Source organism: Culex quinquefasciatus, chromosome 2, assembly GCF_015732765.1.
Source record: "Culex quinquefasciatus strain JHB chromosome 2, VPISU_Cqui_1.0_pri_paternal, whole genome shotgun sequence".
Lineage (NCBI taxonomy): Eukaryota > Metazoa > Arthropoda > Insecta > Diptera > Culicidae > Culex > Culex quinquefasciatus.
In genome coordinates, this window is record NC_051862.1 from 20,724,281 (window position 1) to 20,748,744 (window position 24,464).

General features: G+C 34.4%; 1 protein-coding gene across 4 annotated transcripts in view; it reads left to right on the top strand.

Moving 5' to 3' along the window:
• The window catches only part of LOC6048560 (SLIT-ROBO Rho GTPase-activating protein 1), a 161,823-nt gene that overhangs the window by 113,633 nt on the left and 23,726 nt on the right, over positions 1-24,464 (top strand). For all 4 annotated transcript variants that reach the window (XM_038257718.1, XM_038257717.1, XM_038257719.1 and 1 more), the window contains one exon: positions 16,687-16,870. In XM_038257718.1, coding sequence (XP_038113646.1) covers positions 16,687-16,870 — 184 coding nt within the window. The remainder of the gene's footprint in view (positions 1-16,686; positions 16,871-24,464) is intronic.

The following is a 24,464-nucleotide window of genomic DNA, read 5'->3' on the forward strand; positions in this document are numbered from 1 at the left end:
AACTAGAAGTCACCACAAACTTGTTGGAAACCTGGAAACTGACTAAGTGTCTACCGTGGAGATTTTCCCTTTTCCTCTTAAAAAAGTGGAGCATCAACACTTCCCTTCTTTCAAAACCCAATACTAGTTCCTAGAGCGCTGTGATGAGAGATGGCTGAGCAGGGTGGCCACTCAAGTCGGGCTTCATCCATAAAGTACGTCACGCTAAAATCAGCCAAAATTTACCCCCCCCCTCCCTCCCCCCCTTTGTCACGCTTTCCCTATACTTATAACACGCAATGTCACACTTTCTCAGACCCCCCCTCTCCCCCTAGAGCGTGACATACTTTATGAATGACGTCTCGGGAAAAAGTCGGGAATTCGCCAAAATCCGCTAAAAATCGGGAAATTTTTTGAATTTTTTTTCTAAATTCTTTAAAAATTGTAATACAGTCGACTCTCTGGTTGTCAATATCCAAGGGACCGTCGAGGAAGAGAATCATCAGTGTACAGAACCATGCAAAATGAAGACTCGATTGAATTTTTTTTTCTTGACACCCTGCTATGGAAGAGAATCATAGCAACGTCCATCAAACAAAAACAAACTAATGTCAAACGCCCTTCAAAGCTTCGTTTCGCCAAGAAAAATGTCTATGCAAGCCATGAGAAAGTAAATTAATGACAACCGGAAGAGATTTTTAAAGCAAACAGAATCCAAGGGACCGTCGAGGAAGAGATCCTTCAAGCAAGGGAAAATATAGCGGAATGAAGATAATTGAAGTATGCAGATTGAAGGGACTGAAGAATTCATCGATAGATGGAGAATTATTGATATCGAGAAGATCGACAGCCAGAGATTCAACTGTATTTTGAATAATTTTCAAATTAAATGCACTCAATCTTCTTTAGTAACATTTTTTTAATTAAAATTTCCTTTCACTATTTTAATCTATTTGAGAATTAAAGGGGTTTCAGACATTTAAAATACTCTGGATGTATTTGATACAGAACTTAATAATAATTTTTATGAATCAAAAGTTTTTTATTAATTTATTTTTGTTAATCAAACTTCTTTTTCTTACTCTAACTTAAAACAACAACAAAGTAAATGGATTGTTTTAAAAAAATCGAGCCTAATTTTAACGATTATGGCTAACGCAAACGTGTGCTTTTGTTTTATTTTATCACATTGATTGAATATTTGATAAAAGATTCCAACTTGAGTTTGGCAATGTTATTTTTGGCAAATATTTATTTGTTGAACTCACGGATGGAATAATCGCGAAAAAATCAATTTCGCTTGCGAACTTTTCTCACCCGCGAATGAGAGAGGAGGCAAATCACGCAAAAGAAATTCGCTCCCGAAATTCTCCCAGAAAATCAATCTGCTGATGATTTTTTGTGAATTTCCTTGTCAGTACCACTCAAAATTATTTTTTTTACTTTGTTTACACACATTGCCCATCTACAAAATGTTACAGGCCAATTTCCTACGTATAACGTTACACTTGCAATTGTAGTAGTGAAGGAGATGTTCCGCCGAATAATCAAGATGATGATTTTTTTAGATTCTTTTTACCGATCTTTCGTGCGCGAGAGAGGAGAGCATGCTCCCTTTGGATTTTTTCTCTTGATGAACATCCAATGGTTTTCTATTGATGTTGATTATTCCATCGCTGGTTGAACTTAATTCATTACTCATTTAAAAAAATCCAAGATTCCTTAATTTTTTTGTGAGTATGGGTAAATTACTTGAGATAATTTAGTTATCTTTAGTTATCGAAAAATTTAAGTATCGAAAAACCCATTCAATGTTCGTTCTGAATGAAAAAATAGTAGTTTATGCAACAAGTTGCAAAAAGAGGATTTTTTCAGCACGAGTCGTACATTTATCTAACGAGGTTCACCGAGTTAGATAAATACGACTAGTGATGAAAAATCAAGTTTTGCAACGAGTTCCAAACAACGTTTTTTGCAATTTTGAAAAACACCTTTTGGACAGAATTATAGGACAAATGTTCATGCATTGAGTCAATGAATCGTTCAAATCAAAAAAAATGTTGTAACTATTCGATTCTGTTATTTTTGGTACAGAAAAGTAGGCTGTTTCGTCGTTCAAGAATGACAGGAAAAGTAAGTAGTTTCACGACGGGATTGCAAAAAAAGTATTTCAATTTTTCCTTTCAGAACGAACATCGATAAAATTTGTACCAGCCTAACAAAATTTACAAAATTCAAAAGGTTAGTAAAAACATTTTTTAAACGATTTTGTAAATATTTTCAAAATTATTTGAAAGAATATTAACAGAAACCATATTATGAATTTAAGAATAAAATTTTAATTTTTGTAATCTTTAACTTTTTGTCATTTCCAGTTGAAACGAAGTAGGGGAAATATACCCATTTTAATCACACTAAGCCGTTCGACCAATTCTCATCACTTTTGCCGTTTTCCGCTATTAAATCAACATTTTCAGATGTATCAACAATGAAAAGTTGCTTGCTCACTTTTGTTTGATCTATTTATTACTTTGAACCCGTCAAAACACTTTATTTAAGCTGTAATTCATGATCAAAGTGCTGATAGGCCGATAATAGAAATAGGCTGAGAAAGGGTATAGTTCCCCTATCAAACTTTTGACAATTTTAGAAATAAACATTGAATTAACAAATATTACTAAGCTTTCGGTTATTTATCAAAGAATAATTGTTTATGTTTCTAATCGGAATCAAAATAATGAGTGCTTCAATTTCTAAAGGTTTTGCCTTCCTCATCTCAATGAGGAAAGGCTATAAAATCTCTCAAAAAACGAACATCTTTATTTGATCTCGTAGACCCACCTTCACGTATACCTATGGACTCAAAATCAAATTCTGAACAAATGTCTGTGCGTGTGTATGTCTGTAAGTCCGTGCACCGAAAAATATGCACACGATTATCTCCGGACTGGCTGAACCAATTGGACCGTTTTGGTCCAAATCGATTCGATCCGTCTTGAGGTCCCACAAGACCCTAGTCAATATCATGAAGTTTAGAAAAGTACTTCAAAAGTTATGCTAAAAAATCGACTTGGCTAGAGTATGAAATATTGTAAAAAAGGGTGGTTTTTGTAAGAAAACCCGTTATACTACATATTGTTAGAAAGGTATTTGAAAGACCTTTCCAACGCGTTCAAAAGATCTGACAAGCCCTTCAAAAGTTATGAGCACTTAAGTGTTTTTTATACACTTTTTGAGGCCAGATCTCAAATATTTTGATCAAAAAGTTGTCTATCATGCGACCCATCGTTGGATAGGTAATCAAAAGATCTTTTGAACAAGCCCAAAGTATTGAAGATCTGACAACCCTATCAAAAGTTATAAGTACTTTAGTGTTTTAAATGATTTTTTTTTGAGGTCGGATCTCAGTTATTTTGATAAAAATATGCGAGGAAGACACCAACTACCTAAAGGTGGATTAAGTAACGTTTTTTAAGGATTTTTTGGTAAAATTTCTGTTTTACAAAAATTTTCAATAGTTTTATTTGCTTTAAATTCATTTAGATTTGTTTTTGATAGTTTTTATGACTTTTTATAAAGAGTTTTTTGTTCAAAATCATTATTTATGTAAGAAATGCATATTATTTGAGATTCTGGAAAAGTCGGGAAAAAGTCGGGAATTTCAAAATGGGATTTGAGTGGTCACCCTGGCTGGCAATGGACAGCTGTCATCTGGTTCAGGCGGGATTGGTTCTATTCCCAATTATAAATTCATAGGCAACTTGGGTTAACATGACGAACTCCAGTCTGCAATCCGCTTAAATCACCGTCTCCAAGCAAACTTGGAAGACTAGTTTAACATCACAGTTTCCCGCAATGGAATACCTCCTTGAATGTCAGATGAACAGTATAACAGAACAGCTAAGATTTCCAATGAGCTCCAAAGACTTCCAACCGGCACTGTACCCTTAACGGCGGTACCCTAGAACCCGCCACTTATCAAGTTTGATTAACTTTTCAAACCGCGAGACGTCGCAAAGAACGCGGGATGAAAAATTATCGCGCCAAGAGTTCTTCCGAGAGATCCGCCCCCTGTCAGTAGTTCCGCCAAAGCCAAAGCAGCTAGACGCGGTAGATAATGACGATAATTTATGCATTATCGATAAAACAAATTGGTGTCTTGATGCCGTCGCCTGAGCTCGCTCACTACCTGCCAATTGACGGGAATCGCTCTTTTAGGGCATCGACGATTTTATCGTTTCAAGTCCCGCGCGCGAGCCCGGGATTAATGGCGTCGATGACAGGCTAGAATTTCTCGGAAATTGAAGCTTCCGTTGAGTCGGGCTCAACAGGGGTGATGGCTATGTTTGCATGTTGACTGATTTGATCAGCGGGAATTTGCATGATCTTCGCATCACTCAATGTAGTTTTATTTTATTGGAGTAAATAATGTCGTTAAATTTCAAAAATGCTTTTCTTGTTACGATGAAAAAGACGGCGCAATAACTTCAAAGGACTAAGGGTCACATACGACATCACAGTATATTTCATTCTTAATTTCTAAAGTGCATTCATGCGTTCAATACTCAAAAGTCGGCAACGGCTGCGAGTTATTTTTAGCGACCTTTGTGTTAAGTCACGCAAGATTTCCTCGTTGATTTTGTCGTCAAACAGAAGCGCACCGTCTCAAAAGCTGCAAAATTCCTGCTCTCAGTTTCAGGAAACGAAGGAAGTGAGCCATGTCCACAAAAGTGATTTTCCACCCAGCAGCGCTACTCCACTTGCACGGTTGTTGGTGCGATAACAACAAGAACGGCAGCAGCTGATTTGTTCAAGTAGTTTTCCCCCTTCTCACTTTTATGACTTGAAGAATGGATTAACCCTTAACAGACAAGTCTGACCTGACATTAGGCAAAACTCATTTTTAAATCTAATGATTTTTTAACTCCCTACTACTTTCAGATTTAATTACAAATAGACCCAAAAACATTCAATGAATTTGGCTAAAGTAGCGATACATCTCAACAAGGTTGCCAGATCATCAAAAATATCATGTGCAATGAAATGAAATATGAATACATTTTAAAAAAAATCGATAAACACTTATTGCAATTATTATTAAAATAATATATAAATTTACTAAGTACTCATATCTTTTGGCAGTGTTGCCAGATTAAAATCCGAATTACGGAAATCTCCTCAAATTAATGTCTTGAACTCGTAAAAAACGTTGAATTTTGAACAGCAAAGGGTTAACCCGGGGACATCAAGAATTGCCGGCTGCTGCTGCTGCTGCTGAAAAGGTGTGTTTTCCGTGCTTGTTGACGTTTTCCTTGTTGAGCGTAAACAAAACTTCACGTCGACAGGCAGCGACTCACATTGCACAGTGGGGGAGGATAAGGTCGTTGATGGCAGGCCAGCGTGGGTGAGCTCGTAAAAGATGCATTAAATGTACTGTGAATTGAAGTGAGGGAGCTGGAGTTGAAAGGAAGAAGCAGCGGACCCCTTTTTTGGGATTATCGAAAACTGAGGGGAGGAAATCGGCTGTCAAACGTGGTTGGGGAACTTGAGTCAAACGATGTTCTTTTTGGTAGTAAAGGGGAGAAAACATGGGGGAGAACTTTTAGGTAATTCAATCTTTATCTAATGGGCAACGAAAGGTCTATTAGGTGGAGGGATATTGGTTAACCTTACAAGCTCCATTATTAACCCCATTCGTTACAATTAGGTGTAGAATTGTAATTAATATTCTCAGGATTACAAGGGCTTTCACTCTTGAGCAATTCTCAGGGATTTCGGTCATTCGATTTATTTTTGTAATTTTAATCCGGCTGAAACTTTTTTGGTGCTTTCGATATGCCCAAAAAAGCCATTTTGCCTCATTAGTTTGTCTATATAATTTTCCATACAAATTTGGCAGCTGTCCATACAAAAATGATTTATGAAAATTCAAAAATCTGTATCTTTTGAAGGAATTTTTTGATCGTTGGTGTCTTCAACAAAGTTGTAGGTAATGACAACACTGAAAAAAATAAACACGGTTAAAGAAATTTGTTAATTTTCATTTCACTTTTTGTCACTAAAACTTGATTTGCAAAAATAAAAGCTATTTTTATTTTTTTTATTTTCTGATATGTGCCAACTTTTCAGAAATTTCCAGAACGGGCAAAAAATCATTGAGATTTATTGAATAAATACTGATTTTTTTCAAAAAATCAAAAAATTGGTCGCAAATATTTTTCAACTTCATTTTTCGATGAAAAATCGAATTTGCAATCAAATAGTACTTTAGTAAAATTTTAACAAAGTGCACCGTTTTCATGTTGTAACCATTTCAGGTAACTTTACTTTATTTTTTTTTTTAATTAGTGCCTATGTGAAAAGCTAAAGAAACTCTCTTTATTTTGCTTTTTTGAACTTTGTTGATACAAATCTTAGATGCTGAGATATTGCCATGCAAAGATTTAAAAACAGGAAAGTTGATGTTTTTAAGTCTCACCCACCATTTTCTAATGTCGATATCTCAGCAACTAATGATCTGGTTTTCAATGTTAAAATTTGAAACATTCGTGAAATTTTCCGATCTTTTCGAAATAAATGGGCCAAAGCCGAAGAGTAAACAAATAGTCGGCCCTGCTCGTTCCTAACGTAAACATCTACTGACGTAAGCAGGATAGACTGTTTGTTTATACTTTAGATTTGGCTCATTTACATTGTTTTGCTTGAAGTATTTTCCAAATTTTGAAATCTAGAGTAACATTTCAAAAGGGCTTAATCATCGATTAATTATTTAATTATTTTAAACTTAAATCAAACTTTCAATAAAAAAAAGTATTTTACGCAAGTTTGATGGCGTTCCTCACTTTCATGTTATTGCCACCTAAAATTAAAAACGTGACTTTTTTCATCTATAGAAGTATTTACCAGTCTTGAGCACCCACAAAAAAATTTTTTTTCCAGAAATTCTGAAAATTTTCTTATTAGGCATTAAAGATTAGACCAACTCAGCGAATATGCGTCCAATTTTCAATGTCAAAAAATGAAACTATCATAAAATCTGTAAAAAAGAATACTGGAGTTTTTTTTGAAAAGGTCCAATAAACCAAATTTTCAGTTTTTGATTTTAGGGTGTTTTAATGATCCTGTCTCAAGGCGATTTCAAAACACCCAAAAAGCAACAACTGGTAATTTGGTTTATTGGACCTTTAAAAAAAAACTTCAGAATATTTTTTTAATAAGTGTAAAGAGCAGGGTGTCAAATAAATCTGGGACTGCCAGATTTTTCAGGTGTCAGCCAGAAAAAAGATTCTTCCTTCTCAGTGCCAGATGTTTCACTTTATGCTAATTTTGAACAATTTTTTGATTAAAATTAATGAATTCAATTGAAAATAAAAAAAGAATGTGTTTCTCTTGGAGAAAATGTAAATTCAACATTTGCAATCTAAATTGAAAATTAGTAATACGCATTTTCAGGTTATTTTTTTAAACTTTTTTAAATACTTTGTAAAGAAAATATATTAATATTTCACAAAAAAATGTTTTGTAAAATGGGTAATTCTCTACCAACTCACACAGCAGTTGCCCCGACCCCTCTTCGATTTGCGTGAAACTTTGTCTTAAGGGGTAACTTGTATCCCTGATCACGAATCCGAGGTCCGTTTTTTGATATCTCGTGACGGAGGGGTGGTACGACCCCTTCCATTTTTGAACATGCGAAAAAAGAGGTGTTTTTCAATAATTTGCAGCCTGAAACGGTGATGAGATAGAAATTTGGTGTTAAAGGGACTTATATGTAAAATTAGACGCCCGATTTGATGGCGTATTCAGAATTCCGAAAAAACATATTTTTCATCGAAAAAAAACAATAAAAAAGTTTTAAAAATTCTCCCATTTTCCGTTACTCGACTGTAAAAATTTTTGGAACATGTCATTTTATGGGAAATTTAATGTACTTTTCGAATCTACATTGACCCAGAAGGGTCATTTTTCATTTAGAACAAAATTTTTCATTTTAGGATTTCGTGTTTTTTTTTAACTTTGCAGGGTTATTTTTTAGAGTGTAATAATGTTCTACAAAGACAATTACGAAAAAAAGTTTTGAAAAAGTTGGTCGTCGTTGATCATGGCCGTTCATGGTCACCCGCGACAGACACGGACGACGAAACAAAGAGAAACGCAAAAAAATACTTTTAATTTTTATGCTTTTTGGCCGTTCTTGAATACCCCTGACTCAAGGCGTTTCTAAAAACACCAAAAAAGCAAACATTAAAATTTTTGTTTATAGCACGTTTAAAAAAACTCTAAATCTCTAAATATCTCAGAAACTATTGGTTCCATTTTCAATGTTAACCTTTCTTTACTTTTCAATAAGAATAATATTGAAATTCAATAATCCAATCCATTTGACAACGTCCAAAATAAGTGTTTTTAGTCTTTTCAAAAAACCAGGTTTGATCCTAAAGCATTTTTTTCCAAATACAAATTTATATGTGTTAGAAGCATCAAGGACATCTGCTAAAATTTTACGAAGATTTGATAAAAAAAAATAAGATGAGGTATCATTTTTCCTTCAGGTGTACCAAATTTCCCTACCCATATCGATTGCCACACATGTCGTGCGGGTCTTTCGCAAAACTAACATCAAAAAGTAATTAAAATAATTAGCTAAACATATACAAGTGTGTCTGTGTGCTTGCCACCGGGCTGGCACAAACCACCCGGGTCACGCCTTCCCTAATGGTCATTTGATACCTCCACCCAAACCAAACAACACAACGGCAGAAAACCCCGATGTCACGCAATCCACTTTCCACGCCGGTAGCAGGTCCATAAGTGGTTAGTCAATCTAGCAAAAGAGAGCAGCCCTTTCCCTTTCCGTCAAACGATGTCGCCGATAAACAACGCTCCAATCCATCGTGACACAAATCAAGCAACATAAAACTGCAACGTAAACAAAAGTCTGTAATGGCCACGGTATCAGACTCCACTTTATCTGACCAGACCAGCCCCCCTTGTTTTGTTTTGGTGGGAGGTCGCCCGACGTCGTGCCGCGTGTGTCTGGCCAAATTATACGGGCACGTCAACCTTTTCATATGAAAACACACACAAACACGCGACCGACTTTTCGGCTCACCCGCGTGACTGATGTGTATCATTCCATTATGATCTGAATTATGTAACGCGCACGCTACTGTATCGACGACCCTTGAACAGCTGCCAATGGGCCCGCATAATTGATCGCGCCCTGACACCCCGAGAAGATTTCGACTAAACGTCAACCTGAATTCGACCCTGCGATGATCACCTTGGGTAACCTGATCGTCGCGTTAGTAACGCACGACAGCGCGTTTGTCACGGGCCCGCGAACAGCGAACGCGCAAGTTGACAGCGAACCGCTGAAGCGTTACGGGTGCAAGGCGTTACATCCGCGCGGCAGTCAAAGCAATCAATGTCAAACAAGTTGTTTGTTTTGATGGTTTTGATGCCGGCTGACCGGCTGACCGACATGCTTCCAAATAATAAAAAAGTGGTATCAACCAGCTGAAAATTGTAACGCATCGTTGGAAAGTGCCGCGAACAAGGCCAAATCTTTCTATCGTTTGTTTTGAAGATTATTGTGGCTCGAGGTTTATAGCGCCAACATCTTTTTAGGAAAAGGTTGGAAAAAGTTGAGCTATTTATGATTTGTTTTCATTTTGAAGTTAAAAAGATAAGTAATTGACAGTTTCTTTAAAATCATAAAAATGTCGAAACTGTTCCAACCTATGTTTGTATTATCTTGGTTCAATCGGCCTCGTGGAGTCGCAGCCGCCAATGAAGTTTCAGCTGAGCGCATCCAGCTGCATTGTAATTAAAACGCAACATTTCGAAAGACCTTCAAAAAATAACATGGGGGCACGATTTTTGTGATATTCATCAGCAACAGACCAAAAAGGTGTGAATGGAGAGTTGGAGCTGAATAAATTTATGTTGGATTGCAACACAACAGACATGATTCGGGGGTTTTGATGAGATTTGCTGATAAGTGAGCATGATCTGAATTTTAAGTTGTAAGCGTGAAATAATTAAAAAATATATCATTGATGATATAAAGGTATGATTTTGGCTCATTAGACCAAATCTGTGGTTATGAATCTTTTAAGTACATGGTTTTAAATTCATAATATGAGCTGATGCAAATATTTTTTTTAAGTTAATGTCCGTTGATCCTGGCCTAATTTGATACAAAAAAAAAAGAAAATTGAAAATACTAGCCATGTTTTAAACTTTTCGACTGATTTGTTGTTTGTAAAACGCAAAAAGTTTGAAAAATGTTTGCAACGATCTTATTGTTTTTTTTTTTTTAATTTTAAAGTGATGTTGTTTTGAGAATAATTCGATCTGTAATACATTTAGCCGAAAGATATTTGGGTAATTCTCCGCCAACTCACACAGCAGTTGCCCCGACCCCTCTTCGATTTGCGTGAAACTTTGTCCTAAGGGGTAACTTTTGTCCCTGATCACGAATCCAAGGTCCGTTTTTTGATATCTCGTGACGGAGGGGCGGTACGACCCCTTCCATTTTTGAACATGCGAAAAAAGAGGTGTTTTTCAATAATTTGCAGCCTGAAACGGTGATGCGATAGAATTTTGGTGTCAAAGGGACTTTTATGTAAAATTAGACGCCCGATTTGATGGCGTACTCAGAATTCCGAAAAACGTATTTTCATCGAAAAAACACTAAAAAGTTTTAAAAATTCTCCCATTTTCCGTTACTCGACTGTAAAAATTTTGGAACATGTCATTTTATGGGAAATTTAATGTACTTTTCGAATCTACATTGACCCAGAAGGGTCATTTTTCATTTAGAACATAAATTTTCATTTTAAAATTTCGTGTTTTTCTAACTTTGCAGGGTTATTTTTTAGAGTGTAATAATGTTCTACAAAGTTGTAGAGCAGACAATTACAAAAATTTTGATATATAGACATAAGGGGTTTGCTTATAAACATCACGAGTTATCGCGATTTTACGAAAAAAAGTTTTGAAAAAGTTGGTCGTCATCGATCATGGCCGTTCATGGTCACCCGCGACAGACACGGACGACGAAATAAAGAGAAACGCAAAAAGTAACTTTTTCAAAACTTTTTTTCGTAAAATCACGATAACTCGTGATGTTTATAAGCAAACCCCTTATGTCTATATATCAAAATTTTTGTAATTGTCTGCTCTACAACTTTGTAGAACATTATTACACTCTAAAAAATAACCCTGCAAAGTTAGAAAAAACACGAAATTTTAAAATGAAAATTTATGTTCTAAATGAAAAAATGACCCTTCTGGGTCAATGTAGATTCGAAAAGTACATTAAATTTCCCATAAAATGACATGTTCCAAAATTTTACAGTCGAGTAACGGAAAATGGGAGAATTTTTAAAACTTTTTAGTGTTTTTCGATGAAAATACGTTTTTTCGGAATTCTGAGTACGCCATCAAATCGGGCGTCTAATTTTACATAAAAGTCCCTTTGACACCAAATTTCTATCTCATCACCGTTTCAGGCTGCAAATTATTGAAAAACACCTCTTTTTTCGCATGTTCAAAAATGGAAGGGGTCGTACTGCCCCTCCGTCACGAGATATCAAAAAACGGACCTCGGATTCGTGATCAGGGACAAAAGTTACCCCTTAGGACAAAGTTTCACGCAAATCGAAGAGGGGTCGGGGCAACTTTTCCCGATTTCGTGTGAGTTGGTAGAGAATTACCCATTTTGTAAACAGCAAATTTCGCCATGTTTCTTTTGAGCGATTTAAAAAAATCTTTGTAGTTTTTATTAATGCAAGCCAAACTAGACTATCCGAGAGTTCCGGAAGTAAAATTTTCGGATAATTGAAACATTGGATAATTAAGGTTTGGATAATCGCGTCTGGACTGTAGTTCATGCAAAAAGTTGCAAAATGCTGGTTTTTTCAGCACGAGTCGTTTCAAGTTTGCTCCAAAACGAAAATTGTGTCGAAAAGTATTACTTTTTCTAACTAAATGAGTGCTTTTCAGCACTGTCAATCGAACTGTTTTTTTTGTCGAGATATTTTTTTCAAATTTTTTAAAGCATTTTTCATGCTAAAAATAAAAAAAACTCCAATTTTTTTCTCACTTTTTTATTTTAACAAATGTTTTGAAATTAATGAAAAACTTACCGTAATTATTTTCGGTAAACCCAACTAACAGAATTTCTTTAAATTAATTTCATCGAAAAAAATGACTTTTGTTACAAAATGTTGCTCTTTAAAAAAAAATCAATAAATTAATACACTCAAACCCCGATGGTTTGACACCAACTGTTGTCAAACGAACGGGGTCACTTTTTAGTTTGACACCCCTTTTACACGGAGTTCACACATACTACCAACCGTTTGTTTTGATAGTGTACGTGAGCGCCGTGTAAAAAAGTGACAGTTCGTCACTTTTTAGTTTGACTTTGACCAACCAACGGGGTACAAACTAAAAAAGTGTCAAACGAAAAAGTGACCAACCACCGGGGGTTGAGTGTAAAAACTAGTTGCGCTGTATTTCATGAAACAATTTTAAAAATGTTCATGTTTTTAAAGAATGAAAAAACCCACTAAAAATGTATATTTGAAAGAATTTATAAACTAACATAATTTGTTTGAAGTATGTAATAGGAATCCTTAATTTTTTTTTTCGTTTTAGAGCAACTCTTCGAAAAAACATAAATAATTTTTTTAAATTGATTTTTTTATGTTTAGGTGGTCTGATCCAGTAAAAAAAATCTTTACATTTCCTATGTTGGACTAGAATTGTTCATGTACATCAGGGGTGCCCAACCTTTTGGCCCTGCGGGCCAGATCTGGTTTTTCTGAAGCAGTGGCGGGCCGGAATTAATATTTGATAAAAGCTGAAAAAGTAAACGCATTTTTTTTAATTTTGTCATGATTGGGTAAGAACCCAAAAAGCAAATACATAAAAGAAATAGTGTTGCAAATATGATTCATAAATCTTGATTTTAAAAATGAAAAATAAAGATTAAATCAAAAAATGTGTTTATTTAGCTTATTTTTGCTTGTTTGAAATTGAAAAGATATAGTTTTTGACGATTGCATTTAAATACTTTGATTTTCAAAATTTCAATGATCGTTGTATTTTTCAATATTTTAAAAATATTTCCAGCGATCTTTTTTCAGTATGAATAATTTGATATTTAAGCTTTTTATAAAAAAAACTTGAAAAAATAACATTTAGTCTCCTTTTGTAAATTTTAAGACAACTATCCAAGATTTTTCAAAAATTTCACAATTTTACGAAATGGATTATTTCGTTTTCCTGCACAATTTTCTGTTAAAAATATCAATATAAAAATTATAAGAACTTAATTCAAACATGAAGAATGTTCTTATAATATGTTGAAATTTGGTTAAGCCGTTGATCATTTTAGAAGAAAATTGAGCATCACTATAAAATATTCTGTATTAAATTCAATTTAACGAATTTCTGCACCAAAATGAATCAGCACGTGCCGGCTGTTGCCTTCTTGAAGCCACTGAATTAATTTTTGACCTAAAGCAATTGTGTTTCAAAATTTATATAATTTTGTGGTACAATCATTGATTAATGACGATTTCCATAACTTTACAAGGAATGGGATAATCGTTACCAAAAGAAATCAGCATGTGTAGGGCACTATTCAAAACAACTTGTTGAAGGAATGTTGTCAAAATATTGAAAGCGACGCAAAATTTATATCTTTGAACGAAAAATCATGACAATGATGGAAGTCTTCACGTTAAGGGCTGGTCATAGAAATATTTTAAAAAGCCGTCGCGGGCCGGATGAAATGGCTTCACAACACAAAATGTAAAAAATTATAAATGTTGGTATGTAGCGTTTCGAAATATTTTATTTTTATAAGGCACGCTCAACTTTTTTCGACCACAACCTCCATTTTTTATATAACTCGTTCAATTATTCAACGTTTCCAAATATAACATTAAACTGTATTTTTGATCTGGAAGAAACTACGTGTATATGAAAATTTCTTATGTCAATACAGTTTACTTTACAAAAAATGTTCAGCTTTAGGTTTAAAAAATAATTGAAAGACATGAATGCTTTTTTCTAAAATGTTCTATACTTCCGTTTAAAAATTGGATTATAAGTTGCTCTGATGAATTCCAAAAGCTTTACAACCATTTTTCTATAGTGTTTGTATGGATAATTTGATTGCGTCAAATCAATCGAAATCAATTTAATTCAATTAATGGTTGACCTTTTAAGCTTTTGGCGATTCAGCAGGTCAACGCGACAAAGCGTAATGCCACCGCGTAAAAAAAAGGTTTCACTGTACAAGCTTTACGTCTTCCATTTGTTTACATTGTGATGCCATCGCAAATGCAGGCCAAGGATTGATACCTAAGAGCATGCAAAGGCACTGACCTTGTTGCGTGCTCTTCGGTTGACGTCCACGTAAGGAACATCCTGGAAGGAGCGTAACTAACTACATCCGTAGTTCTGTTAGATCATCCGAATTATCTTGATCAGAACAGTATAGCTCTGGTTCCTTGCGAGTGTCCTATTTTCTTACCTCCACGTTGGCTTGGTTTTCATGATGACCTAGCTGGTGGCCTGTGGAAACGGATCGTAAACCTTTGACCACCGCGGGTCAGAGTCGAGACGGCTAAAAGAAAGGGGCGCGACAATGTGGGAAAGGGAAGTAATTTGTGATTGTAGATGGTATTGTTTTGATTCGCAGTATGTTGAGTCAACTGCTGTGGATGCACCTGAGCATCGCAGAACGGGGTTTCTCTTCTTTCCATTTCAGCTAACAGCTATCTTCTGTTTATTATGTTTCACTGATTTTCTAAAACGGCGTCTGTTTACTATCCTTCATTTGATTTCGATTTTACTTATTTGATTCTCTTATTTCTCAACGCTTTTCCACTCTATTTTACCAATTGATGCTGCTGTAACAAACTGTCTGCTTTCCCTTAATATGGCAGCGATGTCAATTTTGTTTATCATGTGCCATTTCTTTATTTATCTATTTGAATAATTTCTAATTTCTACTATCTTTCTTTTACTATTGATTCTTTACATAGTATATTTCCTTCACTTTCTATTGTTTTGAAACTTCACCTTTTTCTTAAGCAAGTGAGGTTCGAGCCCTTAATCAATTTATGGAATGATTAAAGGATTAACAAAAATATTACTATTGTACTTTTGAAAAACATTTCTAAAATGCTTAGGACCAAAATATTGTAACAAAACACCGCGACAAAAGAAATAGCAACAGATAAACACGATTCAACATTAGGGAAGATTTCAGGAGAAAACAATATACAGTAAATAACAATTTGTTTTTGAATTCAAACTAAAAATAAAACAGTACTTGCTTTAATGAAAATTGATAGGCACACTATAAATGGTTAGGCGCTTATACTTACATCAAACCCTACGTAATGTACCACCCCCGGCCGAGTTAAAATGCGTAACCGGAAAAGAAGGTGTGCATGCCTGGCACGAACACTCAAAGCGTGTTCTAGCGTGTTGCTCGTACTGACTCAGAGCAAGGGTGAGATGTAGGTGTAAGAGCAGTGCGTGTTCGTCGGGAACCTGGTGCATAAGATCGGTCAAGGCCCGTTCTTACACTAAAAATTGCGAATTGCGAATTGTGATGCCATCGCAAATTACGATCATTTTCATCGCAAAAAAAAAAAATAAATTGTCAGAAGTAGCTGCATCAAAATGCAATCTTTCCTGAGAAATCAAACATTTCTTCATTTCTCCCACCAAATGATGACGAAAACAAAAAACATTCCAAACAAAGGCATTTCCCCTTTTCCCAAGAAGGCTAATAAGCCATTCAAATTAGCTAACAAATCGGAGACTTTCATTCCCAGTTAGTAGCCTCAACTAGGAGGAGAGAGAAAGAAAGAAGCTAATGATATGTTGATCAAGAATCACGTCCCTGGCGGTGCAACGGAAGTGGGTGCAGCAGTTCCAACCATCTTCTGCCCATGAAGAAGCCATTCTAACCAACCAACCATTACCATTTTCGAGCAGGCAAGAAGGTGCTATCTTGCGTTCAATATCTGCTCCTATTGACTGCTCTATAAAAAACAGCCATTGAGAGAAAAACCGTCAATTGAATGCATCCGTCGTCGTCTTCTTCTTGGTTGTTTGAAGAGGGTGAATAAAATGAATCAAGTTTATGTAAATTAATACCCTTGGTTAAGGCATGTTTTTGCTTCTACTCGAGTTACAAACTAGTCTTAACTCAATTCTTGCGTCAACGGAGTGCACACTCACCAGAAAGTGTAACAAGATCTTGATTGTTGACAACGGTGTACTGACGATGGGAAAAAGGTTACATTTGTTTACATTAACCATCTCATGTTTAATTGTTTAGTCATTTTTGTAAAATTAATATTATGTGAATACTTCATAATTATTTTCTATTGAATTATTTACTTTCTTCATTTTTTAATGATTTTAATAAAATAAAATTTCAAGCTTTGGCTGTTAAGGGTCCAGACTAACATTCGAAACCACATATCTACATGTCACATGTGTCAGCTGTCAACTGTTTCTTATCAAATAGGAGATAGCAAATTGTCCCTCGTTACTATCATATTATGCAACATAGTATTAAAATACTTGCAACATTGTTGCAACCGCAATTCCTGTCCTGACTCATCTCATTAAAATCATCCCTTTTCTTCTTTTTTTTCCCAGACATTCGACAGCAGCTGAACGAGCAGCTCAAGTTTCTCGATGTGCGCGTCGAGTCGCAGATCTCGCTCATCCAGGAGCTGCAGGACTTTTTCCGGCGGCGCGGCGAGGTCGAGCTGGACTACAGCAAAAGCCTGGACAAACTGGCCAAATCGCTGCAGCTGCGGCACAAGGAGCAGCGACAAAAGTGAGTTTTTTTTTTGTTTTGTTGGGTAGTTTTTGTAATATGTTTAAAATAATCGGACAAATGATGATTTTTGGATTCATATATACCTTTTTTGGTAGATTAAAAGGGGATCGAAGATTCATGTTAATTTAAAATTAAAAAGTATTTTTGTTTAGAAAGCTACTTATGGATTGATTACAATATACAAAATGCCTGTTTCTGCCTTTAATTTTTTTGCAAATATAATCTCGCAAAATATCTGTTATTTTATTTTGGATTTGCTATAACATCAACGACAAAATCCAGGAAAAAGCTCTCAGACCAAAACGACCAGACCAGGAGTTTTGAAGCTTAATAAAGAAAATGAATTCGCTCATAAAAAAATAAATTAAGAAATAAATTGAATGCATTGTTTAACCCCTTCCCGCCTAGAGCAAAATTGAGATTTTTTTACATTTTTCTACATTAGTCGTTACTGGATCGACCAAATTGGATGTAACAACTCAACTCTTAACCATGGGCGTTAGAGGGTTAATTTTGAATAGAATGCTACACATTGCATTGTGTAATTTCACACCAGAAACTGGTGTTTTTTTTTCTTTTCTATTACAACAAAAATCTATGTGATCGATTTAAAAATATTTCATAATATATTAAAAATCAATAGCACTCAATAAGATACATCTACATGAAAAATTGAAATTGAAAGGTTGAAAATGTGATGTCCTAACAATCCCTCTTTTATGTGTTATTTTAACATTAATAATGTGTAATAGTGAAACTCAACAGACTCTGATGAAAATTTCACCAGTTCTTGATTTAAAATGTCACTTTATTTTTAACAAAAATCTTTTATAAAAGGTTTCCGATTTCTGAAATTTCAAAGCGTAATTTTACACCAGAACTGGTAAATTTTCATCAGTTTCTGAGCAATTCTCTACGAAATCGGTCTTTTTTCTTAAATTTTAAGTTTTGTATTTTTTAATCCGACTGAAAATTTTTTGGTGCCTTCGGTATGCCCAAAGAAGCCATTTTGCATCATTAGTTTGTCCATATAATTTTCCATACAAATTTGGCAGCTGGCCATACAAAAATGATGTATGAAAATTCAAAAATCTGTATCTTTTGAAGAAATTTTTTGATCGATTTGGTGTTTTCGACAAAGTTGTAGGTATGAATATGGACTACACTGAAAAAAAATGATACACGGTAAAAATTTTTTTGGTGATTTTTTATTTAACTTTTTGTTACTAAAACTTGATTTGCAAAAAAAAAACTATTTTTAATTTTTTTATTTTTTGATATGTTTTAGAGGACAAATGCCAACTTTTCAGAAATTTCCAGGTTGTGCAAAAAATCTTTGAGCGAGTTATGTATTTTTGAATCAATACTGATTTTTTCAAAAAAATCGAAAAATTGGACGCAAAACTTTTTCAACTTCATTTTTCGATGTAAAATCAAATTTGCAATCACAAAGTACTTTTGTGAAATTTTGATAAAGTGCACCGTTTTCAAGTTCAATCCATTTTTAGGTGACTTTTTTAAAAATAGTCGCAGTTTTTCATTTTTTTAAATTAGTGCACATGTTTGCCCACCTTTGAAAAACATATATTTGAAAAGCTGAGAAAATTTTCTATATTTTGCATTTTTAAACTTTGTTGATACGACCCTTCGTTGCTCAGATATTGCCATGCAAAGGTTTAAAAACAGGAAAATTGATGTTTTCCAAGTCCCACCCAAACAACACACCATTTTCTAATGTCGATATCTCAGCAACTAAGGGTCCGATTTTCAATGTTAAAATATTGAATGTATGGCCCTTTTGAAATGTTAGTCTTCGTTTAAAAAAATTGAAAATATTTTTTTCGAAAAGATCAGAAAATTTCACGAATGTTTCATATTTTAACATTGAAAATCGGACCATTTGTTGCTGAGATATAGACATTAGAAAATGGTGTGTTGTTTGGGTGGGACTTAGAAAACATCAATTTTCCTGTTTTTAAACCTTTGCATGGCAATATCTCAGCAACTAAGGGTCGTATTCAATCAAATCAAACCATCCACATTAACGACCCCCGGGTCTTTTGTAGTCTCTATTGCAAGTTTCTGCTCGAACCTAGGGGTCCGAAGGCTTGAATGGAGAGAGCACCCAAACCTCTTTCTACTCCAAGGAACCTTCCACCCCAGTGTTTGAACTGACGACCTTTGGATTGCGAGTCCAACCGCCGCCAGCGATTCCACCGGAGTAGGCTTAGTTTGGTGTGTTGTTTGTACTTATGGCATGGAGACGACTCCTACAACTGGAATGACTTAACGGCCTAACAACCAAGGCCGGGACCGACATTTTACTTCCTCATCCGATGGAAGGTTGCAGCAGATGGGAATCGAACCCAGAATCATCCGCTTACAAAGCGGAAAGCGTGACCATTCGGCCATGCACTGCCACAAGGGTCGTATTAACGTAGAGAATTTTCTCAGATTTTCAAAAATATTTTTTTCAAAGGTGGGCAAACATGTGCACTAATTTAAAAAAATGAAAAACTGCGACTATTTTCAAAAAAGTCACCTAAAAATTAATTTAACTTGAAAACGGTGCACTTTATTAAAATTTCACTAAAGTACTTTTTGATTGCAAATTTGATTTTACATCGAAAAATGAAGTTGAAAAATTTTTGCGACCAATTTTTCGTTTTTTTTTTTAAATCAGTATTGATTCCAAAATTCATAACTCGCTCAAAGATTTTTTGCACAACCTGGAAATTTCTGAAAAGTGGCATTTGATGTCCTCTAAAACATATCAAAAAATAAAAAAAATAAAAATAGTGTTTTTTTGCAAATCAAGTTTTAGTGACAAAAAGTTAAATTAAAAATCACCAAAAAATTTTTTACCTTGTATCATTTTTTTTTCAGTGTAGTCCATATCCATACCTACAACTTTGCCGAAGACACCAAATCGATTAAAAAAATCCTTCAAAAGATACAGATTTTCGAATTTTCATACATCATTTTTGTATGGTCAGCTGCCAAATTTGTATGGAAAATTATATGGTCAAACTAATGATGCAAAATGGCTTCTTTGGGCATACCGAAGGCACCAAAAAAGTTTCAGTCGGATTAAAAAATACAAAACTTAAAATTTAAGAAAAAAGACCGATTTCGTAGAGAACTGCTAACATACAAGAGTGTTTTTTTTGTAAAAATATAATGGTAATTTTACATCTGGAAATGTTGGCAGATTTTGTTTCATTAAAAAAGTGTCATATGTTTACCTTTGTTTCTTTTGTGTGAACACATTAAATAAATGATGGTATTACATCTGGGACTGGTGACAGATTTTGTGTAAAAAAAGAGTAATTTAACATCAGGAACTGGTGGAATTCTTTTCAGTTTCTGTTTAATTTCACTTTTTTACATATTATTTTAGTAATATTTTAAAGAAAATATCTTAAATTCAACATTTTTGACTGTGTAATTCAACTTAGGCCGATGCAATTATTAATGTTTTTGTCGCTTGACTTCGCTCAGAGGCAAAAGACGTGAACTTTAAAAAATCGGCATTATTCCATACAAATTCATATAAAATTGAATGAGAGGTATTATACAACCCTTAAATTTTAAATTTTCCAAAATCATAATTTGTTTTACTGGGTTTAATTACAAAAAATATTGAAACAAAATATTGTAATATTCTTAAACTGTATTGAATTCATAATCAAATTTAGTTTATGTATAATTTGTAAACAGTCTCCATTTTTGAATTCTATAGATATATTACGTGACGCAAAAAATTGATTTTTGAACCCTCTCACCACCCTCGTAACAACATTTCCATACAAATTCAAATAAAAATAATTATGGAGCGTAACACGGCCTTCGTCCTCCCCTCTGCGTCAGGGTTTATGGTCGTTATAATATGATTATAAACATTGACTTTGTGACATTTTTTTCCATACAAAGTAAAAAAAGTATTTTTTCGAAGGTTGTAAAGTTTGATGGTTGAATATTAAATTTTTTTTCGATGTAATTTTACCTTTATTTGGAATATGTTAAACTACACATTAAATTATCAAAATTTACACATTTTCAGAGGTTATAATAAACAGTATTTCTGACACAAAATCTGTCAACATCAGATTCAATAATACCATGATTTTTACTGTGTGAATCAAATAAAATTGTATGTAAAATAAAATCAAAAATCTTTCTTTTTTTTTGAAAATATTCTTGTAGTTAACCCACTACAACCCAACCCAGTCTCTAGGCGGGCTTTGATCTAAAAATTCGTCAAAAATTCATTTTTCAACCAATTTTGCCTTCCTCACTGAGGTAAGGCTATAATCCTGCTCTAAAATTGAACTTTTTATTTAAAGCTCGAAAACCCACCATGATGTATACATATCGACTCAGAATCGAAAACTGAACAAATGTCTGTGTGTATGTGTGTGTGTATGTGTGTGTGTATGTGTGTGTGTATGTGTGTGTGTATGTGTGTGTGTATGTGTGTGTGTATGTGTGTGTGTATGTGTGTGTGTATGTGTGTGTGTATGTGTGTGTGTATGTGTGTGTGTATGTGACCAATAATGTCACGCAGTTTTCTCAGCACTGGCTGAACCGATTTTGACCAAACCAGTTGCATTCGACTTGGTTTAGGGTCCCATACGGTGCTATTGAATTGTTTGAAGTTTCGATAAGTAGTTCAAAAGTTATGTATAAAAATGTGTTTTCGCATATTTTTGGAAGTTGAATAAATGGCAGTAAACTGAACCAAACATCATCATTATATACATCGTTGAATAGGTAATTGAAAGACCTTTTCAACGAGTCCAAAACATTGAAGATCTGGCAACCCTGTCTCGAGTTCTGACCACTTTAGTGATATTTATGTACTTTTTTGTAGCCGGATCTCACTTAAATGTATGTAAACAATGTCCGGATCCATCATCCAACCCATCGTTGGTTAGGTAATCGAAAGACCTTTCCAACGAGTCTAAAACATTGAAGATCTGGCAACCCTGTCTCGAGTTCTGACCACTTTAGTGATATTTATGTACTTTTTGTAGCCGGATCTCACTTAAATGTATGTAAAAAATGTCCGGATCCATCATCCGACCCATCGTTGGTTAGGTAATCAAAAGACCTTTCCAACGAGTCTAAAACATTGAAGATCTGGCAACCCTGTCTCGAGTTCTGACCACTTTAGTGATATTTATGTACTTTTTTGTAGCCGGATCTCACTTAAATGTATGTAAACAACGTCCGGATCCATCATCCGACCCATCGTTGGTTAGGTAATCGAAAGACCTTCCCAACGAGTCTAAAACATTGAAGATCTGGCAACCCTGTCTCGAGTTCTGACCACTTTAGTGATATTTATGTACTTTTTTGTAGCCGGATCTCACTTAAATGTATGTAAACAATGTCCGGATCCATCATCCAACCCATCGTTGGTTAGGTAATCAAAAGACCTTTCCAACGAGTCTAAAACATTGAAGATCTGGCAACCCTGTCTCGAGTTCTGACCACTTTAGTGATATTTATGTACTTTTTTGTAGCCGGATCTCACTTAAATGTATGTAAACAATGTCCGGATCCATCATCCGACCCAGCGTTGGTTAGGTAATCGAAAGACCTTTCCAACGAGTCTAAAACATTGAAGATCTGGCAACCCTGTCTCGAGTTCTGACCACTTTAGTGATATTTATGTACTTTTTTGTAGCCGGATCTCACTTAAATGTATGTAAACAATGTCCGGATCCATCATCCAACCCATCGTTGGTTAGGAAATTGAAAGACCTTTCCAACGAGTCCACAACATTGAAGATCTGGCAACCCTGTCTCGAGTTCTGACCACTTTAGTGATATTTATGTACTTTTTTGTAGCCGGATCTCACTTAAATGTATGTAAACAATGTCCGGATCCATCATCCGACCCAGCGTTGGTTAGGTAATCGAAAGACCTTCCCAACGAGTCTAAAACATTGAAGATCTGGCAACCCTGTCTCGAGTTCTGACCACTTTAGTGATATTTATGTACTTTTTTGTAGCCGGATCTCACTTAAATGTATGTAAACAATGTCCGGATCCATCATCCGACCCAGCGTTGGTTAGGTAATCGAAAGACCTTTCCAACGAGTCTAAAACATTGAAGATCTGGCAACCCTGTCTCGAGTTCTGACCACTTTAGTGATATTTATGTACTTTTTTGTAGCCGGATCTCACTTAAATGTATGTAAACAATGTCCGGATCCATCATCCGACCCATCGTTGGTTAGGTAATCGAAAGACCTCACCAACGAGTCTAAAATATTGAAGATCAGGTAACCCTGCCTCAAGCTATGACCACCTAAGATGCCACTTATGAGCCCTTGAGTAATATGTGTGTTTTTTGTATTCCGAAACTTAACGAAATTAGACGAAATTTGTGTCCAAACCCATTTTTGGAAAAAAGTGAGGAAGGCACCAACCACATAGGTGGATTAAGTTAGTTTTTGATCTTTAAAAAGCATTGGAAAGAAGAACTCTTTAAATTAAAGAAAATTCTTAGGTTGGAAATTTGACTTGTTTTATGAGACTTTGCCAATGTTTCCAAAAATGCATTTTTTCTTTGGTAATTTTTGGCTGTGTTTCTTACTAACATTTCTTATATTTGAAGTAAAAGTAATTATGCAGTAATTTTTGTAGTCTCCCAGACTATGCCTCTACGCATTTCTTACAATTTGAATGTAAATGGTATCGTTTTATAGTAGAAAATACGAAAACAAGCAAATACATAAAACCGTGACTTTAAAAACATGAAAAAACAGTTAGGCAAAAGGTAATGTAAGAAGGTGGTAGAGTAAGCCAAATAATATCAAAAACAAACATAAGCTAAACAAGATAAATGCAAATTAAAACAAAAAAAATATAACAAGAAAAATATAAATCAACAAAAGTTAAAGTTTTCGGGAAAAATTCAAATTTTTGAAATAAATTGGCCAGTACTAAGTTAATAAAGCATAGATTTTTTTAAATTATAAATTATAAATAAGGGCATTGGAAATAGGAAATGTTAACTTACACCTCAGTTCCGAATTCCAAATGCAGTAATAAAATATCAGAATATTTATTTGAAAACGCAAATCCGCCCAAAAACAATTTGAAATGCATTAATTTGATAAATTTGCGTTTCAAATTGTAATATAAATTTCAGAAAATTTATTCTGAGTTTTGTGTATAAGTATAATTTTGAAGATTTCTAATGTAATGCACAGAATTTGAAGTTCCACTTTTTTTACTTCTTTTAAAAAATATTTTGTTTTGTTTTTAATTTTGAAAAATAAAAAAAGTTTGCTTAAACAAATTCGTCACCAGAAAAGACTTTGAACATACCTAATTCAGGATTAAATTTTCCGATTTCAAATCCATATGCACTGTTTATAATTTATTAACTTGTTTTCCGTTTTATATCTAAACAGTGAATAAATCAAATTACAAAATAAATCATCATTTTTTAATCAACTTATGGATCGCTAAGATTTTTTTTGTTTATTTCAAAATTTGTTCTATAATTTAAGATTTTATGGTAATATTATCGATTGTTTCCTGACCGAAAATTGTTTTTTTAGATAATTAAATT